Source organism: Meles meles, chromosome 20, assembly GCF_922984935.1.
Source record: "Meles meles chromosome 20, mMelMel3.1 paternal haplotype, whole genome shotgun sequence".
Taxonomy (NCBI): domain Eukaryota; kingdom Metazoa; phylum Chordata; class Mammalia; order Carnivora; family Mustelidae; genus Meles; species Meles meles.
Window position 1 is genome coordinate 8,270,278 of NC_060085.1, and position 19,701 is coordinate 8,289,978.

Sequence of the window (19,701 nt, forward strand, 5' to 3'; positions counted from 1 at the left end):
TGGCTCAGGTCGTGATTCTAGGGTCCTAGGATCGAGCCCCACATTGGGCTCTCTGCTCAGCGGGGAGCCTGCTTCCCTTCCTCTCTCTCTGCCTGCCTCTCTGCCTACTTGTGATCTTTGTTTGTCAAATAACTAAATAAAATCTTAAAAAAAAAATAAAGTGACTCTTCACACTTCCTTGGCCACAGCGAGTCCTGTGGCCATTCCCAGTGTTGATGGGGTGGAAAACAGGATTGTTCCCTGGGGCTCCGAACTGGCTATTGTTACTGTAATATAGTAATGCGTCATGGTTAGTGCCCTGCCTGGCACACAGCAAGTGTTCAATGAAGGTGCACCATTAAAGGAAGAGCTTGGGGGGCGCCTGGGTGGCTCAGTGGATTAAGCCACTGCCTTCGGCTCAGGTCATGATCTCAGGGTCCTGGGATCCAGCCCCCCATCGGGCTCTCTGCTCAGCGGGGAGCCTTCTTCCCCCTCCCTCTTTGCCTGCCTCTCTGCCTATTTGTAATCTCTCTCTCTCTGTCAAATAAATAAATAAAATCTTAAAAAAAAAAAAAAAAGGAAGAGCTTGGGGTGTGCAACAGCTAACATCCCAGATCATGCCGCCCTCGGCTCTACCTTTGCCCACCCCTCTTGCCTGCTTTCCAGCTGGAGAAAAAATGACAGCAGCCCTTTCCGAAGAAGTGTTTATTCACATCTGGGGCCTCAGCAGGGCCCGAGAGGACATGGGCATTAGAGGCTCCCAAGGCCCAGGGCAAGGCTTGCAAGGCAGAGCCCATTGCTCAGGAGACAGCCCAGATTGCAAATGGAGGACAGGCCATGGTAGCGGAAAAAGGTCTGGCGGAGGACACTGTACTTGGGGTCCTTCTCCCGCAGCTGGCGGTAGGGGTCGGGGCCCTGGTGGCTTCCAGGTACCTCCCCGCCTAGACCCCGCTCCTTCTCCACCCTGTGCAGGGCCCACATGGCAGCTGTAGTGCGGGGCTCCAGCCAGCGGGCGTTGACAGCGGCCAGTGAGAGGCTCAGGAGCATCAGGCAGAGCTGGCAGGGTGGTGGGAGGAGGACAGGGTGAGTCAGGCCGGGGAGGCAGGAAGGAAGGGTCCCAGGGAGGGTCCTCCTGCATCCTCAAAGCCCAGAGGGGGATGAGACAGCATTAGATTAAAGCTAGGCCTCCCTGTCCTTCCCCAAACCCACTCTAGAGGCCCCAAACAGAGCTCCAGCTTTCAAACTAGCAGCTCCCAAGGAAAGGTTCTATCACCATCTCCTCTATTCAACCCCTCACCCAAAACCTTCTGAGCCTTTCCTCCGATACCCAGACTGGAAGTTTCCAAACACAGCTTTGTCTCCACCCTGGGCGTATCTCTCTGGCCAGAACCTCTCTTCCCCAGATTGGGACAGAGCACCATAACTCTTTCCCCCCAAAAGAGCCTAAGACAGGGCCCATCTCCTCGATAGTCCCTGCCCAGACTCCAGAAGCTGAGATTGGGCCCACAGGGAGTGAACAGAAAGTTCTCCAAGTTCTAGTTACCCCAAATCCTGTCTGTCTCATTGGGCTTATTCTTGAAACCCTTGTCAAGCCTTTCCTGCCCGCATCTGAGGAACGTAATGGGGCCAGGGGAAAGGCAGGATAGAGAAATATGAGATGCAAAGATGGTTCCCTTCCTTGTGGCTGGGGAAATGTGTGGGGGACTCTAAGTTCCCAGTCAGGCTGGTTTTTAAACAATGAGCTGGGGTCACTGCCCCAACCTAGCTGAGTCACCACAGCTTGGCAGCAGGCCCAGCCAGAGGAAAGAGAGGGAGCAGCAGCCAGCAAGGAGACACTGAGGAATAGATAGGGCTGCTAGGGATAGTTGTGCAGGCTGTGCACTGCTCAAGGGTATCCAGAGCCCAGCTTTGTATCCACCAGGAAGGTGCAGTTGCTTGTTTGTTTTTTAATTCCCACAAAGGTGTAGCCATAGGTACTCAGTGGGGTCCTGGGAACGGATGTCCAGAAGACAGTGGAGCCCAAGCCCGCATACCTGGCTGGCCTCCCAGAATGTGAGCTGAGTCCAGGCATGTTGTGAAGCCAAGATGCAGAGGTTGATGAAAGCACAGCCCATGGAGATGTGAAAGTAGAAAGGGAAGAGCTTGCTCTGCACAAGGCCAAAGGTATGTCGGGGAAGGCTTCGGAAAAGCAGGAAGCCTGTAGGGTATAGGGAACCACATGCCTGTTAGGACACTGCCAGGTTTCCTTTCATTCTTGTCTACACCCTGGGTACCCATGATGTTCAGGTGAAGGGTCCCTACCTGAGATGAAGGTCACCCACATTTGCATGCCCCAGGCCCCCGACAAGACCAGTAGATGGACCATCTTAGTCAGGCTTCCTGGATTCCCACCTTCCTCCATCTTGCAGGCCTGGGAAAGAGGCATCGGGTCTTTCAGAGTTTTACCTTTGCCCCATGTCTTCAGCCTGTGAGCCTGCTTAAGGGCAGGGTCACAGCCAGCCCAGCAGAGATAAAGGGCTACCAGCCCGGGGAATGAGGGTGGGGAAGACCCAGAACAATCCTGAGACAACCTCCAACCCCACCTCTCCAAATGTCAGCCCTCAAGATCTCAGGCTCTCTGGACCCCAGCATCCACGCCGGCTCCGAGACCCCAAAATTTCAGTTAGCTCCAGCAGCTCAAACTCGCAGCCCTGGGTATTCAGATATCCCCCCAGTGACTCCCCAAAACCAGCCCAGGGACCTAATTCTAACAGTAAAGACCCCTGGTCACATCTCAGGATCCCAAATATCACGAGGAATATCCTCAAAACACCTCCGGACACCCCATCTAATCCCGGGAAACCCCAAATCTCATCCCGAGGACACCGACCCTGTTACTGCACCCGGATCTCAACCCTCGGCACCCTGGAGTCCGAGAACAGAAGTGCCGGGTCAGATCTCAGAGGCCTGGTGGGCTAGGCTCACTACCTCACTCGGCGCTCGCAGATGGGCCACGGACTTCAGTCCCCTCCCAAGCATTCATCCCGCCTCCCAGCTGAGCCCGAAGCCAATTGGATCGTAGATCTGCCGCCTCCCGTACCACCCTCTTAGATATTGACTAATCGATTAGCGGAAAACAGCCTGGAATCCCGCCCCCTAGCCTGGCTTTTATCCAATTACGCCGCGGCTCCTAAGACCTGCGGAAACAGGAAGGCGCCAATAAGGCCTTTGGCTGCATCGGCGGGGGCGGAGCTAAAATGTCAGCCCCACCCCTCTCTGTGACTCTACCTTTAGGCTTTGCGCGTTTTAATGCGATGGTGTCCCCACGGGATCAAATTTCAGCGTCACAGCTGGGGACTGGCTTCGCGGTCCTTGAGGGGAGAGCATGAACAGGTGGTATGTGGTAGGTGGGGGTGGAAGGGGGTCTGGAGCCCGGCGGGCGCAGGATTCTCGCCCCGGGGGGCGGGGCTCAGGCTAATGACCCCGCCCCCTTCCCCTCCAAGAATTCTCTCCGAGAAGGCGGGAGAAAACACCTGATGCGGGAGGGCAGGGGGGAAGGTTAAGGGGAAGAAAAGGAAGCTCGACTGAGGACCTGCCTGCAGTTGGCGCTCAGAAACGCACCTTCTCTTTTTCAAGCCTCCCAGGGCTCCTCTGGTCCCATTTCCCAGGTTCTCAGTGTGCCGTTAGAGGACACTTTCCCACTACTGTATGTCAGGCGCTGGCATAGGTTAATTTACTTAATCACAACAACCCAGTAAAGTGGCTAGTATGGCATTCCATTTTTACAGTTGGGGACACGGAGGCACGGACAGGTTCGGTAAAATATCGACATCACACAGACGGGAAGGGGCAGAGCTAAGATTCGAACCCAGGCCACTCAGCTGGAGAGTCCCCTGGCTTAATCATCATGTTGCACTGCCCCTGAAAGTGTGGACTTCCTGAGACAGTGATTCTGGAAGGGGTAGCCCAGAACATTGCGGGCAGAAGAAAAGCTCCCAAATCATAAGACGAGTGTGAAGTGAGTGCTTAGGATACTGCCCAGCACTCAGTGAGGTGCTCAGGAAATAAGAGCTTAAAAAATGGATTAAGGAGGATTTTACAGAGCTGAGTTTCCTCCGGTTCCCAGCCTCAGCTAGCACAGGGCTTCGACTCCAGTTCTGCTGACATTTACTAAATAGATATGCCTTGCCTCTCCTGCTCATACTCCATGGCTCCCGCTTTACCTGGGGAGGCAGATCTAACTCCTGTGGGGGTCTTCTAGATCCTTCTCACTACCTAGCCCAGTGTCTGGGGCTGGGATCATCTTTCATCCAGCTCCTGCCATAACTGGGAGGTCCTGTGTTCAGGGCTGAGGCCTCTCTGGGGTATTAGGGAAGGTCTGGGAGTGTCAGGACTTGGGGGCTGGTCTCAGTGCAGCCCCCTGTTTCCCCTTGTTGAAGCGACCCTCTTCTGGCTGGCCTGCCCCAGGACCCTGACTGCTCTGCGCCCTGCTACTGCTCATCTCCCTTGCCCTCCAACGGGTGTTTGCCTGCTAACGGGAAGTGTGAGAAGTACTGGGGTTTGTTGAGCGGCTTCCCTGGGGCTGGGGAGCTGGGAGGGGCTGGAGTGCTCTGGGTTGGTCCTCAGAAAGCCCTCACCCCTTCATTTCCCCAACCACCCCCCTGTTCAGGCTCTTCCTCAGACAAGACCTTGAATTATACAATTCACTGGTCCAGGACCCCAGAGCCAGAGATCGTGGGGCCAGCTGCTTCTGAGAACACAGTGCCGAGTATAGACTGGAGGCTAGAGAGGGACTTGGAGCCTCAGTCGTATGGGTCTCCCATCTTCCAGAACCCAGACTCGCGGGAGCAGTGTAATGATCAGGACCTTCTGAAGAGGCACCACAACACCACTAAGGTCACCCCCGCCCGGGAAGCACCTCCCAGCCACACCACATTCTACCGCTGTGGGGCTTAGGGAGGGGACCCTGGGGGGTCTTTCCCAGGAACCCTTATGATATGTGACTTCAGCACCCAGAAGAGCACCCAACACTCAGCCAGCCCACACTAAAAATGTCTTAAATGAATGGATGAAGGAATGAATGGAGCGGATGTGTGACTGTGTTTCTTAGTGAGAGATACTACCTGTGATAGTTTCTGGACATGACTGCCTGTGGGTCTGTGGTTATGGCTGTGTGTCTGAGTTGAGTGTGAGTGGATGCTCTGAGGTTCTTAACCACCTGGCGTGCATGGCTGTGTCTGAGCTTGCGTGGCCGTAGTTGTGTTTCAATGCTTATGTGCAGTTGTGCTTTGGGGCTGTGGGAGCTCCCTGGAGACGTTGTCTGTGTCGTTTGCCCTTAAGGAGGAGGGCCATTACCCGAGCCCAGTCCAGACACAGGGCTCTGCAGGCGTGCTGTTGGGGGCAGCCCCCAGGTCTGCACACACAGGGGACAAACCACAAGAGTATACTTCAGACCATGTGTGGGTGAGTGGGAGAGGGGTGCACTCAGGGTCTGGGACACCCAGGACTCAGCAGACCCAGCTTACACCCAACCCCCACACAGTGGGTTGGGGTGTGCGAGAAGCACAGGGATGAATTTCTACTACCCCCATGTCCTCCTTTCCTAGAAGCCCTTGGAGACCAACTCTTCCAAAGTCAAAGGTGAGCCTGGGAGGAGCCACACCACCGGTGCCCACTTAGCCCTCCCCCAGCCTCAGCTGAGTCTTGCCCCTGACCTTGGCCCGCACTCCTGTCTCTTCCTCAACCTCAATAGCCCCCAACCCTGCCCCTCGCCCTCCCCTGAGCTTCTGCCGGTCTCTGACCTGACCTTGCCCCTGCCCCCACTCCTCCTAGCCTCGGCTGACCCTTACCTCTGCTCATAGTTAAGTCCACCATGATGATTCCTGACTCCCAGAAGCTCCTGCGCTGCGAACTGGAGTCCCTCAAGGCCCAGCTACAGGCCCAGACCAAGGTGAGGCTCCTCTGCCCTGCCCTCGGCGACCTCTGGCCCTGTTCCCCCACACCCTGCTCCTGCCCCCAAGCCTGACCTCTTCCCCGCAGGCTTTTGAGTTCCTGAACCACTCAGTGACCATGCTGGAGAAGGAGAGCTGCCTGCAGCAAGTCAAGATCCAGCAGCTTGAAGGCGAGGACTGGCCAGGGGTTAAAGTCAGGCTGGAGGCTGGTCCTGCTGGGGTCAGCTGGGTTAGCCCAAAGTGAAAGAAGTTGGGTGGGTCTCGAGTCAGGGTCAGGGTCAAGGTCTGGTCAGGGTTAGGGCCAGCTGCATTCAAAGGTGGGCTCATGTGTGGTTGGGGCTCAGTCATGATCCCATCTAATCTGCAGAGGTGCTGAGTCCTATAAGCCGCCAGACAGAGAAGGAGGGACCCAAGTGGGGTGTGGAGCAGGGACACCAGGAGCTGTATGGGGCCCTGGCTCAAGGCCTGCAGGGGCTACAGAAGACCCTGCGCGACAGCGAGGACGTGCAGAGAACCCGCACCACTCGCTGCCTGCAGCTGCTGGCCCAGGAGATCCGGGACAGGTGGGCGTCACCAGGAGGGCAGCCTGGAAGCTGTGGGAGAGAAGGGAGGCCAAGGAGAGGGAGCCAAAGGTGGGATGTGGGATGAGACAAATGGGAGAGGCCTGAGTAAGGAGACTTGGGGGCCATGGAAGGTTTGAGGGACAAGATGGGGGGATGAGGAGGCCGTGGGGAAGTGTGGGAAGCTGGGAGGCCAGATGGCAGGAGGAAGGAGGAGGAAGACTGGAAGCTGGAGATAGGATGGGGAGGGAGGCCAGGAGATCAGGAAACTGGACGTGATATGGGAAGCAGGAGGGAGGAGAGACTGAGATTGGCAGAGGCTGGGGAGTTTGGGAGGTCAGAGGGGCAGAAGGTGGGGAGACAGAGGCCAGACAATGAGAGGCTGAGAGAATGGGAGGCTGGAGGTCAGGAGGGGGGGTCAAGGGGCTGGGAGATTGGAGGTGGGGGAGTAGAGGCAAGAGGGGCAAGGTGGACAGGTAGGTTGGGGGAGGGGACAGATCCTAGGGGGATGGGAACATGAGAGTTGAAGGAGGCTTGAGGAGGCGGGTGGGCAAAAGGGAGACCAGAAGTCCAGGAAATAGAAGGCCAAAGGCTGAGCAGGGAATGTGGGTCTAGGCTGCACTGTCCCCTCAGCAAGAAGTTCCTGTGGGAGGAGCTGGAGCTGGTGCGGGAGGAGGTGACCTTCATCTATCAGAAGCTCCGTGAGTGCCTGGAGCCCACGATCAGGAGGGGGGTCCTTCTGCTGCTCTGGCCCCCCTGAGTCCCCTCCCCCTACAGAGGCTCAGGAGGACGAGATCACAGAGAACCTGGTGAACATCCAGAAGATGCAGAAGACACAGGTGAAGTGCCGCAAGGTGAGCGGAGAGGGCGGGGACCCTACATGAGTTGGGGACACGGGACTCTCTGCTGGCCTCCACCGTCATACTGGAGCCGGAAGGACTGGGTTCAAATCTCGGCTCTGCCACTTAGCGGCTGCGGGACTGTGTGGTCAAGTCACTTCACCTCTCTGGGCCTCAGTTTCCTCATCCGTATAGTGGGTATGAGCAGCTGCATGGACCGCGTACAAAACACTTTGAGGGCCGCCTGACCTATCATCAGTGCTAAATAAGGGTCGCTTTTCACCATTCTGGTTCTTACCACTGTGGTCTCACACACACTTCCCACGCCTGGCCTTAGGTCCTGACCAAGATGAAGCAGCAGGGGTATGAGACATCCAACTGGCCAGAGACCAAGGAGGTGCCACCAGGAGGCAGTGGCTCCTGGAGGGATGACCTCCAAAAGGAGCTGAGTGACATATGGTGATGCCCCGCCCCCACTCTAACCTCTGACTCCTGACCTTCAACTGCCTTGCCCTCCCACCAATCAGATCCAGCGGTGACTACCAGAACTGGAACCCACCTGAGCCCAGGCCTCCCTCTCCCCTTGGGACTCACCTCCACCACCACCCCCCACCCCCCGCCCCTGGTCCCCACCATGCCCTCCCCCCCCCACCCCACCCCCGCCCAGGACCCCCAGCCCCCGGTCTCCCTGCAGGTCCGCTGTGCACATGCTGCAGAACTCCTTTGATGGCCTCATGTCCTCTGGGGGCTACCTCAGGGCCTCAAACCTCATGGGTGAGGGGGGATGAGGTGCACTCTGGGCTGTGGGGGAGGTCATTCTCCAGTTTCACACATCACGGTCATGTTCAGAGGCCATATTTGGGGGGTCACATCTGTTGGGGTGTTTTGGCTCCTGTTAAGGATTTCCATCCCGGGGTCACTCAAGGTCAGTGGGATCTTTTTAAAGGATCTGTGCAGTAAAATTCAAGGGTCACTGAGGTCGTCATACTTTGGTATCACCTTGGGTCACATTCAAGTGACGTAAGGGACACAGGCCCTTGATCACGATGCCACTCAAGGGTCACATTCAGGGTTTGTGGGTGAAAGGCCAGAATTGCACCTGTCCTGTCGCTCCCACAGGCTACAGGGGGTACCAAGGCCTGAGCCCTCTGCTCCCCTCCTGGGACTCAGACTCAGACTCAGACCAGGACCGTTCCCAGCCACTGTTCATCAAAAGCCACTCCTTCCCATCTGGTACGGAAGCTCCCCTGCCCTACCCCACCCTTCCTCTCCTGGCTTGCCCACCAGTGCCACAGAAGGATCCTTGAAGCTCCCAACCTGGGCATCTGCTCCCTGATTTCCAGCCCTGGGGTCCTCGGGACTAAGCTGGGCCCTGACCCACTCTCTCTCCACAGCCTGAGCAGCCGGGACTGCTCTCCCTGAAGACCCCTCCAGAGAGAAAATAAACTAGCCAAGACCCTCTTCCACCTGTGGACTCTGGCTCCTGCTGCTTCCTGTGCCTGAGAATGACCACCCTCACACCCAGTTTCCTTTCCAGTGTTGGGGAGGGGGTGGGGACCCCAGATGCTGTTCAGAATGTGTAGGCTTAGGGTCAGGGGACAGTGTGAGGCCAAATTTAATAATAATAAGGTCAGGGGTCAGTCTATCCAGATATGAGGATCCAGAGGGCCCTGGCGCTCTAGTCTACTGCCCCAAAGGGGCAACTGAGGCACAGGGAGTGAGGGTCGAGGTCCAGGGTCACGGTCGCACCCTGCCCTCCTCCTCCCCTCAGCGCCCCCATCGCCTAGTTCTCCCTCAACCTGCATCCTTCATTCCCTCCCAAATTTCTCCTAACACTCTTCGGCCCCACCAAGAGCAACAGAGGCCCCGCCCCGGACCATGCTAATGAGACGCCGCGAGTCCCCGCCCGACTGGGTTATGCAAATGAAGCGCCAGGAGGCCCCGCCCCTCGCCCCTTCGCTGAGTCTGCGCGGCGCTGCCGGGCCGACGGCGTCTCCCATCTCAGTGTCCGCCCGCGGGGCCTGCCGTCCGTCAGTTCGTCCTGTCGCCCGGGTGACGTCTAAGCGGAGCGGGGGCTCAGACCGTGACAGCCTCGACCCGGTGAGGGAGAGGGGCTTGGGGCGCTCCCGGCATCCCCTCTCGCGGGCTACCGACCCTCGGTCTGTATGGTTCGGCCAGGGTTCGGCTCCTGCGGGTCGGGTCCCTTGTGGGTCCAGCGCAGGGAGGGGGAAGGGAGGCAGTGAGCTGGGGCTTGAGAAGCGGCCTCGGGGAGGGGAGCGTGGAGATGGGGACCCCGGGCCGGAGAAGCCAAGCGGCAGGTGGTGAGGGTGACTGTGATTGTGTGCTTGTCATTTTGTGTCAGTGTGTGGTTGTGTAACTGTGATTGTGTGGCTCTGGGGATGCCTGTGTGGTGGATGGTCTGTGTGGTGGACGTGTGACTCTCCTGTGGCTGTCATTTTGTGGCTGTCATCACGGGTGTCACTCTGAGGGTGTGTGTGGCTGTGTTGTTGTGACTGCTATCCCTGTGATTGTGCGGGGCCGTCTCGGTGTCTGTACAGTTGTGTGCATATGATTGCCATTGTGTGTTCCTTCTGATGGTGTGTGGGGGCCCATTTCTCTGTCTCAGTGTGTGGCTGTGATCATGCGCCTTTCTTGTGTGGCTTGGTGTGCAAATCCGTGTCGCGGTCCACGTATGTGCCCTTGTGTGGCCATGTGGCTGAGCTCGTGGATGACATCGTCTCTCCTGTGAGTGTCAGTGTGGCTGAGACACTGTGAATGTGTGTGGCTGTCGCTGAGTGCCTGGTAATTGGGGGTGTGACACCGTGACCGGTTTATGACCCCCATTGTGTGTGGTGACTCTTTTTGATGTAACTCTTCTGTGTGTTGGCAGCCCTGAGGCTCTGTCCCTGGTGACAGGGGGTGAGCGCTGGTGTGGGGCTGTATGTGGGGCTGTGAAGTGTTTGAAGGACCTCCCCTTGTGTCCCTGTCACCGTGTGTGTGTGGGGGGGAGTTGTTTGATCTGTGTGGGTGTCTGTGACAGGCCGTGTGCACACTGTGCCGTGTGTGTGTGTGTACAGTTGTGTGTTGTGGGTGTCGGGCACCTGTCTGAATGAGCAGGCCTGTCTTGTTCACCACCAGCAAAGTGTCTGTAATCCAGCAAGCACTGGCTCCTTGTTGGTGGAATGGACAAATTCTGTACTCTTTGTGTATGTGTGTGTGTGTATGTGCGTGTGTGGTGGTGGTTGGGATGGAGGCCGTGGCCGAGTTGTATACTCTAGGGATGCCGGCATGTGTGATTGTGTCTCTGGAAGGGTGAGGGGCCGTGGCCATGTGGGCGTCTGAGATCTCTGGTGACCCTCGCCCCGCATGTCACACTGCAGAGCAAGCTGCGTGGATGGGGCGCTGGACCCAGAGTGCCTACCCTCACCTTCCTGGGCCTCAGTTTCCACATCTGTGCAATGGGGTTGACCATCCCTGCCCTGCTGGCCGCCAGGAGCGGCTGTGAGTCTGTGGGTGTGGCGGAGGCCTGTGGGAAGCCATAGGGCCCTTTCACAGGTGAGGTCAGCCTGGGAGAAGGGATCGAGTAGGTGTGGCTCTGTTCGCCCCTCAGTGCTGGGGACTGAGGTTCAGTTGGGGGAAGAGGAGGCTTGTGGGGAGAAGATAGCCCCCCGAGGCTGACAGTCTGGGAGGAGGGGAAGAAGGGGAGGCATCTGGGATCAGAGGGCCTGGCCATCAGCCCGAACCAGTCAGGCACAGCCCATGGGGACAGGAGAGAGAGGCCCCTGTGGGCCATGGGGAAAGGGACTCAGAGGAGGAACTTGGTGGGAGTGGGGGACACAGAGCATGGGGTCCCTTATAAGGTATTTGAGGAAAGAGTATGGGGTCCCCTAAAAACCTGTGGGGGTGAGAACTCGTCTAAGTGGGCCCTTCTCTGTGGGGGAGGGGTCCCATTAAGCTGGAGAAGTCTCTTCCAAGAGCTGAGGGGAGGTGACCTGTGTGGTAAGAAGGAGAGACCCTCCTAAAAGGCATGAGGTCTGAATGTCCTGTGTTGGCTGTTGGGGGGAGAAAACCACTGTAGAGCCCCTGGGATCGGGCCTGGGGATGGGCTGAGCTGCTTGTGTCAGGAGGCCTCCAAAGGGCAGGATCCTAGACATTCAGAGTCGTGGCCAGAAGGCGCAGGGGGTGGAACCAGGGCTCCTTTGTAGTAGTTCTGGGGCGGGGGTGGGGCTGGGGGTCATGGTGTGGCCAGAGGACTCTACGCAGGCAGGTGGCCAGAGCCTCCCCCAGGCCCCGCCCTGGCGGTCCCATTCCCTTCCCACGTCCACAGGCCCAGCCTTCACCATGGCAGGAGGGAGACCTCAGTCGAAGAGGAGTTTCTCCATCATTCCCTGCTTTGTCTTCGTGGAGGTGAGGAACCCAGTAACTCTCTCCCTGCCCCCACCCCGCACGTCTGCACCCCAGACTTGCTCCCAGACCCTCAGCGGGGAGGAGGCGCGTTCAGAAGTGACACTCCCAGGGTTCCAAGCCCGCTCTGTCCACCCTTAGCGCAGAACTCTGGGTACCTCCCATCCCCTCTTGAGTTCAGCTTCCTTGGCTGTCAAAAAGGCGTCCTCAGAGTCCTTTCCTCCTAGGGCAGTTATGAAGGTAAGATGTATTAATTCACAGAAGGGGTTTAGTATGATGTCCGGGCCCCAGTAGGGACTGTATTCTGCGAGCCGCCAGCACTTGAGCCAGTAGTGGTATCGTTTCCTCTGTTGGTCTGTGTTCTCCTCCCCACCCACTAGCCCCTCTCTCTGGTCTGAGCCCTGGCCCAGTCCCCACTCACTCTCCCCCATCCTATCTCCTCTCTCCTTTCCATTCTACTTGTCCCTTCTCTTTCTCTTCTCCTCCTCGCCCCTCCCCTGCCTCCTCTTTCTGTTTCTGTCTCTTTGTGTCTCCCAGGTCCAGACCACTCCCAGCTTCTCTCTGTCTCTCCCACCCTTTGTATCTCCCCCAGTCTTGATCTCTCTGTTTCTCCTCCCCATCTCCGTCTCTCTCCATCTCTGTGTCTCTCACCATGGCCCCAGCCTGGACCTGACCTCGTCTCTTCTCTCTCTGCCCCCTCTGCCATGACTGGGTGGCAGTCAGTGCTTCTGGGCATCGTGGTCCTGCTTGCTTACCGCCTGGAGTTCACGGACACCTTCCCCGTACACACCCAGGGGTTCTTCTGCTACGACAGTACCTATGCCAAGCCTTACCCGGGGCCTGAGGCTGCGAGCCGAGTACCTCCTGCACTCATCTATGCCCTGGTCACTGCTGGGCCCACCCTCACGGTGAGACTGGGGGTAGCCTTGGTCAGACCCAGACGGCAGGAGGGCCAGGTGGACGTGGGTGGAGGGCTGGCTTTGAAGGCCAGGAAGACCCCGCCTTGATCTTGCCCACAGATCCTGCTGGGGGAGCTGGCGCGTGCCTTTTTCCCCGCGCCACCCTCAGCCATCCCCATCATCGGGGAGAGCACCATCGTTTCGGGGGCCTGCTGCCGCTTCAGCCCCCCACTGCGGAGGCTGGTCCGCTTCCTGGGTGAGTGACGCAGCCAGGGGGTCAGCTATGCAAAGGAGGTACGGGCCAGGTTCAGCCATAATAAGAATTTTATGGGGAAGAGGGCCTAGAACTGCCATGATGATGACCTCGTGAGGCAAAGAGGGATGTGGGTAAGGCCAGGCACAATGGAGGTTCTAGGCACAGTGGTAGGCCTAAGCCAACCATGGTGGCAAATGTCAGGGCCCCAGATTGCTACAAAGAGAGTATCAAGGCAGAAAATGGGGACACAGGCCCAGGCCAAAGACCAGCCCAACCTCTATCCCACCCCAAGCAGGAGGATGAGAGCCTGGTGTGGGGACCCAGCCACAATGAGTGGCCCTGGTGTAGGAGAAGGGCAGAGCTCATCCAAAATGGTGGTCCCTGTGACAGAGGACTGGAGCTCTAGCTCTGGCTGATTGTTGATCCAGGGCAAAAGTGATCAATTCAATAACAGTGAGCCCAGGGCAGGTGTATGATGAGGCTAGAAATACCACCAGGATGGTCTTCGGAGATTTCAGGCATGAGCCCAGTCCTGATGTCATGCTGCTGAGGGGTCCTAGCCCAACTATATTGGGGTTCCAGGGGAGGACCCACTCCTGAGATGGTAGCAATCTAAGGGAGGCAGAAGCAAGAGGCTCAGGGTGCCATCACGCTCGTCCCAAGGGGTTAGGACCTTGGCCCAGCAATAATGGGATATGGCTTTAGGGGATTTGCAGCTGTGCTTTCATGATGGTCATAGGAACAAGGCGCTGGGATGAGCCATAGGGGCTCACAGGAGGAGGGCCCTGGGGTATCAGGGGCCCAGCACGAACTCCCTCTCCCACTTCACCCCCAGGGGTCTACTCCTTCGGCCTCTTCACCACGACCATCTTCGCCAACGCGGGGCAGGTGGTGACCGGCAACCCTACGCCGCACTTCCTGTCGGTGTGCCGCCCCAACTACACGGCCCTGGGCTGCCCACCGCCCTCGCCCGACAGGCCAGGGCCTGACCGCTTTGTCACCGACCAGGGTGCCTGTGCCGGCAGCCCCAGCCTGGTGGCCGCTGCGCGCCGTGCCTTCCCCTGCAAGGATGCCGCCCTTTGCGCCTATGCGGTCACCTACACAGCGGTGAGCCCCAGAATAAGGGCACAAAAGTGGGAGGGGGGCGGCCAATGGGCAGGAGGCCACTCTGGACCGGAACCTCTGATTCCTTCCCAGGGTAAAGTGACACCCCAGTGCTGTGACACAGCCCTGAGGGTGGTCTCACTCTTGGGCAGGACTGTCCCGCAGACTGCCTCTTTTGGGTCTGGCCACGCCCCCTGGCCCGGGAATGTCACACCCAAGGGAGGGTGTTGGCTCCACCAGGTGGGACCAAAACACTGTTCCTGGAGCCCTGGACTCCATTCCCTGGAGCCTAGCCATGTCCCCATGATGCTACAGGTCCCTAAATTTTGGCTAGGAGACTGGGCAGGTGGGCTTTCAATTCGGTCCCCTGGAGCCTGGGAGGGAGGACCCTCCCCCAACCTCCCCATCCCACTTTGTCCTTGCCCTTTCTAGATCTGGCCACGCCCCCGACTTGACCGACTGGGACCTCCTCTGTCCCCAGCCTTTCCTTGGTTCGCACCTCCTGTTGCTTTGCCTCCTTTTTCCGGTGTCCAGGACTAACTAGTTTCTATTCTTGTCAGTGGATCCCTGGGGTTTGGGGCTTCCACCTCCTGGAGTTTCTGGACCTGCCCTCTTGGGCCTTGACTCCACGCTCTGGTTCTGAAGCAGTGGGCTAACCTAGCAAGCATCTTTCTCCATCTGTGACTAGTCCTGGAGAGTCCTGGGCCCCAGACTCTGTCCACCGCTCTTTGGTGTCCTGACCACACCCCTATCCCTGAAAGGGCCGGCTGGGAGTTCCAGACTCCCTCCTGGAACTCCCGTCCCCCTGGCTCCATAGCTCCTGGCCAGAGCCTCCAGCCCCCATGCCATTTCCAGGGATTCTGGCCACGCCCTCCCGCCCGGAAGGCAGTAGCCACCTGCCATGCGTCCCCCTGACTGGTCTGGCTCCCACAGATGTACGTGACTCTCGTGTTCCGTGTGAAGGGCTCCCGCCTGGTCAAACCCTCCCTCTGCCTGGCCCTGCTGTGCCCCGCCTTCCTGGTGGGCGTGGTGCGCGTGGCCGAGTACCGCAACCACTGGTCCGACGTGCTGGCTGGCTTCCTGACAGGCACTGCCATCGCAACTTTTCTGGTGAGCCGCCTTGCCATCCATTCCAGTATGGGAGACCCTTTATGAGCTCTCTGACCCAAGAAGCTGGACCGCAGGATAGTGAAGGGTGTGGATTCTGTGTGACTTTGGGCGAGTCTCTCTACCTTACCCTGCCTGGATGTTCTCATCTGTGAAATGGGATGACAGGACCAGGGTATGTAGAGTGAGGTCCTTACTTTGAGTGCAGAATTTGAAGGGCCACTGAAACACTGAGTAATCAAGATATATAATGTTTTAATTACATACTTTTTAAAAACCAAAAGTAGGGATGCCTGGGTGGCTCAGTCGGCTAAGCCGCTGCCTTCAGCGCAGGTCATGATCCCAGGGTCCTGGGATCGAGTCCCACATCAGGCTCCTTGCTCAGCGGGGAGCCTGCTTCTCTCTTTGCCTCTGTCTGCCACTCTGCCTGCTTGTGTGCACGCTCTCTCTCTCTCTGACAAATAAATAAAATCTTAAAACAAAACAAAAACCGAAATTAATGCAATAAGACGTGATGTCCAAAATATCAAAAACTTAAAAGACGGAACCAGATCCTACCTTCTCACCACTTGGCCTTACTTGCCTCACCCTGTCATGGCCTGTGGAATAGACAATAATAGGACCTACCTCTTAGTAAGGTGGAAAGAACAGTGCCTGGCACATAAATGTATTGGAAAATGTTAACTGAAAACCTGAGCCTCAGTTTCCTTATCTGAAAAATGGGGATGATATTTATGCCACTCCTACATTATTGGCTTCAGGCCTCAACATGCCCTCTCACTCTGTCCCAGGTCACATGTGTCGTACACAACTTCCAGAGCCGGCGGCCCTCTGGCCGAAGGCTCTCCCCCTGGGAGGACCTGGGCCAAGCCCCCACCATGGACAGCCCCCTCGAAAAGTTAAGTGTGGCCCAGGTAAGGGGGGCCGGGGTCTGCTCCCGGCTGGAGAGGGTGGTAGGTGGAAGGGGACCAAGGAGGCAGGAAGTCAGGCAAGAGGTGGGGGTCTCCAGGCCTTGGGGAGGTAGAGGGATTACTCATCTCTGTGGACCTTGGTCCTGGGGGACAGTCACACAAAATAGAAGGGTGTGTTTTGATTAATCCAGAAAACTCTAGGTCTTTTCCACAAGCTCTCTGCCTGATGAGCCCCTCATGGCTGTGGCCAGTGGGGCCCAGGGGGCCACTAGCCCCTTCCCTCTGCCTCTTTGTCTCAGGAACCCGAAGCCTGCAGGCCGCATTCGACACCGGCACGGCTCACCCCATCCAGTGAGTGTCGAGGGAGTGGGGGGATAACCGGGGGGACTTCCAGGTCGCAGTCACTGCCACAGAGGTCTCGCCTATGCTCTCGCGGCCCCCTCCCAAGCTTTCTGATCCCCTGACCTCTGACCCTGACCCCCAGAGTCGCAGAACTGTGCCCGCCGTGGCCACCTGATCCCCAGCTGCGTGTCCTCCAGGGCTCCAGCCATGTGTTCGTCGCCCCGTGTGCCCCGCCCTCGATTGAGGTCTGAGCCGACGCCCCTGCCCCTGCCCCTGCCCCTGCCAGCACCAACCCCCAGCCAGGGCCCCTCACCCTCCTCCCCCGGGCCTGGGGGGCCGGGTGGGGGTGGTGGACGTGGTCGGAAGTTGCTGCTGCCCACGCCCCTGCTTCGGGACCTGTACACCCTTAGCGGACTCTATCCCTCCCCCTTCCACCGGGACAACTTCAGCCCTTACCTGTTTGCCAGCCGTGACCACCTGTTGTGAGGCCCAATGCCCTCCCAGAATCTGCCAGGCTCCCTTTCCTTCCCTGCCACACGTGTGGGTGCGTGTGCCATGTGAGTGCCAAAGCCCTCTGTGCACAAACCAGCCTGGCCTAGGCATTAGAGGCTGGCTGGAAGGACATTTGGGGGGCCCCCTGCCTCTCCTGCCCTCGGGGACACCCAAGTGGGCATTACTGGGAGGTGGGCCCTTGCCCCTAGGATTACTCTTTTAAGGGCCAAAACCTGACCCCACTGGCCATTGCTCAGCCAATGGGAGCCCCGGGTTCTAAAATTTCTACTTAAAAGTAGTTTACTCCAGCCAGTGGGAGCCTCCCCTCATGTCTTAGAATCCTCAGGCAAGAGGGTAACTCCAGTTAGTGTTCAGCGTCTGAACAACCAATAGGAGTCCTTGGTTTTCAGAATTTCTAGGATGGGTGGGTATGATTCCAGTCAATGGGGGACCGCCAATGTCTAAGGACAAGCAAAGAAGAGGGGGATGGGGTCATCCTTTGTCATCGGGTCCTCTCTCAGATTCAGAGAGTCCAGCTGGAGCATGGGGGGCAGGCTCCCCCATGGCAGGGTCCTTGGGGCACCCCTTCCTCTCTTAGCCCCTCCCCCATGTGCAAACTCTCACTCAGTCCCTCCTAACTCCCAACTTATACAGGGCTTGCCCCATTTCAGAGGTTTTGGGGTTCAGGGTGCTGTCTCCCCTTGTCTGTGCCCAGATCGCCCCAGACCCTTCTGTTATTAGGGCTACGGGAGGAGACATTTTTTGCCTTGGAATCTGCCCTTGTTCTTTCCACTGCCCCCCATCCCGGGCCCCAGCCTCCTGCAGATGTGCCATCGTGGGGGGTATGGGTGGAGCAGAGAGGGCTCCCCTGCCCCAGGCAGCCAAAGGCAGTGGGCAGAGGAGACACTACCCCCCTTTCCTGCCCTCTCCTTATCTTTAATAAAGACCTGTTTGTAACAGAAGTTTGGCCACCTGCCTTCCTCCTCCCCCAGGTGTTGGGGCATAGAATTTAATCATTGGTATGTAGCCAAGGTGAGACTGGGGGTGTGTTTATTGTCACTGTGGATCTGAGAGTGATTATGGAAAAGCAGTGTGGGGTCATTGAGCCAGCGACTTTAAATCGTGGCATTTCCTGGTTGCATGCTGCATGACCTCAGGAAAGTTAATTAACCTCTCTGTTCTATTGTCTCCTTATCTGTCAAATGCAGACAGCACCACAAGCTACATGTGAGGCACAAAAACACCTAGTGAGGGGCCTCATGTGACTGTCTCCTCCAGGCACCTAGCCTGTTTCTGACTATGGCCTGGGTGCTGAGGACACAGGGAATAGGGTGAAGGCACTAGGAGCCCCCATGCCAACCCCCTAGCTGCATGGATGGGAGTAAGGGTTCCACTTGTGACATCGTGCTGAGATGCAACCCTTGAGGACTCAGTGGAAACCAGGAGGCATGAAGGCACAGACCTCCTCACAGCCCCACTATGGCTCTGAAGGGCTTCCAACAGGCCATTTGGGGCATGGAGTCATTCAGGAACTGGGAAAGTGTTCTCTGTTTCCCCCCCCCCCCCCATTCTATTCATTCATTCATTCAGCAAACACTATGGATCACCTACTGTGTGCCAGGTGCTGCATTGTAGGCACAGGGGCTGTAGCAATGAACAGAACTGACACAAATTTCTGCATCTGGGGGCCAACACTAATACATGAGACAGACAACAAGATAAACAAACTAGATACAGAGTCACAATTTCAAATTCCAAAAAGGTCTGAAAAGCAAAATTGTTTCATAACCCATTTGTGGCAAAACCTGGCCTTTACTGATATAAGGTTATTATAGCTTTTATTTATTGAAACTGATGTGAGTAGTCTTATGTTTCATTCCAGATAAAGGAAAGTGTTTGATTTTGAGATGTTATCCCAGGCCGCACTAGGGATGCAATACAGAGTATTATACCAAAGTACCTTTTTGAAAAATCTGAAAAATTCTGAATTCCAAGCTCTAGGACCAGGGGTTTAGGTCAAGGTTTGGGATCTCTGATATATTAGATATTGATAAGTGATAGGAGAAAATTCAAGCTAGAGAAGGCAATAGGACAACTTGGGATGGGGGCACAGTTTGCAATTTAAGTTTGCAATTCCCTCCTTCATGCACAATTTGCATGAAGGAGGAAAGAAAGCCATGTAAATATGGTGGAGGAAGGAAAGTTTGAGGCAGAGGGAACAGCAAGCACAAAATCCCTGAGGTGGGAACCAGCCCTCTGTGTTCAGGGAATAGTGAAGAGGCCTATACAGCTCAGCTGAGCTAGGGAAGAGACAGGTAGCGGGAGAGGAGATGGGGTAGGTGTTGGGGTTGATTGTTGGGCATGGGAAAGGAGATGGGAGCGTGAGAGGGCCTAAGGCAGAAGAGAACAGAATCACGGAGCTCCCTTCTTCACAAGACAGATCTCCTACTTTCAGGGATCGTACCCCTAGGGCCATGTTTCCTTCTGTCCCACAGCTACCTCCCGGCGGGCAGGAAAGAAGCAAAACTTCAGCACAGCGGACAGCACTTCAGCCAACACCAGCTAGCGCTGTCCGCGGTCCTGAAATCAAGTGCCGGCCAAGAAAGGGTAAAGTGGGGACTGCCAGACACAAAGAAGCGTTCAGGTCTGCTAGAGAGGGTGGAGACAGCCGGCCTTGCCTTGTCCACACCCCCATCCCAAGATGGATAATTTTACGTAGAAAATACAGACTAAGGTAGACGTACTTATTCGAAACACTTCTCGACATGCCCCTGTAGGTTCCATGGAATCTCTAACTCAATGTGCAACCAAAACCGAGATCTGGTTTATAATGTAAGTCAGACCACAACCCCCCTCTGCTCAAAGCCTCTTGTGGTTG

At 56.9% G+C, this 19,701-nt stretch overlaps 3 protein-coding genes across 10 annotated transcripts; 2 read left to right on the forward strand and 1 right to left on the reverse strand.

The window, feature by feature from the left end:
- Nucleotides 1–669: 669 nt before the first annotated feature.
- TMEM205 (transmembrane protein 205) lies at nt 670–3,035 on the reverse strand. Of its 2 annotated transcripts, none has more exons than XM_045991283.1 (4): nt 2,947–3,035; nt 2,281–2,389; nt 2,013–2,176; nt 670–1,035 (listed from the first exon to the last, which is right to left on the reverse strand). In XM_045991283.1, the coding sequence occupies exons 1-4, from the start codon at nt 2,995–2,997 to the stop codon at nt 730–732; spliced, it is 630 nt and encodes a 209-aa protein (XP_045847239.1). In that variant the 5' UTR covers nt 2,998–3,035; the 3' UTR covers nt 670–729. The 2 variants fall into 2 exon arrangements, with proteins under 2 accessions (XP_045847239.1, XP_045847240.1); XM_045991284.1 differs by having other exon boundaries at nt 2,849–2,986.
- A 228-nt stretch (nt 3,036–3,263) lies between these two features.
- Nucleotides 3,264–8,793, forward strand: CCDC159 (coiled-coil domain containing 159). 2 transcript variants are annotated; one of them, XM_045991339.1, is made up of 11 exons: nt 3,264–3,354; nt 5,565–5,598; nt 5,820–5,908; nt 5,998–6,079; nt 6,277–6,472; nt 7,103–7,170; nt 7,247–7,323; nt 7,646–7,767; nt 8,003–8,082; nt 8,428–8,541; nt 8,703–8,793. In XM_045991339.1, the coding sequence occupies exons 1-11, from the start codon at nt 3,268–3,270 to the stop codon at nt 8,705–8,707; spliced, it is 954 nt and encodes a 317-aa protein (XP_045847295.1). In that variant the 5' UTR covers nt 3,264–3,267; the 3' UTR covers nt 8,708–8,793. The 2 variants fall into 2 exon arrangements, with proteins under 2 accessions (XP_045847295.1, XP_045847294.1); XM_045991338.1 differs by lacking the exons at nt 8,003–8,082; nt 8,428–8,541; nt 8,703–8,793 and adding exons at nt 4,398–4,508; nt 4,628–4,854 and having other exon boundaries at nt 3,264–3,361; nt 7,085–7,170; nt 7,646–7,933.
- A 385-nt stretch (nt 8,794–9,178) lies between these two features.
- PLPPR2 (phospholipid phosphatase related 2) lies at nt 9,179–17,785 on the forward strand. 6 transcript variants are annotated; one of them, XM_045991330.1, is made up of 10 exons: nt 9,179–9,408; nt 10,689–10,809; nt 11,636–11,715; nt 12,432–12,620; nt 12,732–12,867; nt 13,703–13,974; nt 14,905–15,081; nt 15,870–15,992; nt 16,289–16,340; nt 16,474–17,785. In XM_045991330.1, the coding sequence occupies exons 1-10, from the start codon at nt 9,187–9,189 to the stop codon at nt 16,815–16,817; spliced, it is 1,716 nt and encodes a 571-aa protein (XP_045847286.1). In that variant the 5' UTR covers nt 9,179–9,186; the 3' UTR covers nt 16,818–17,785. The 6 variants fall into 6 exon arrangements, with proteins under 6 accessions (XP_045847286.1, XP_045847288.1, XP_045847292.1 ...); XM_045991332.1 differs by having other exon boundaries at nt 15,870–15,976; nt 16,474–16,653; XM_045991335.1 differs by lacking the exon at nt 9,179–9,408 and adding an exon at nt 11,251–11,307 and having other exon boundaries at nt 9,455–10,868.
- The last annotated feature ends 1,916 nt before the right edge of the window (nt 17,786–19,701 follow it).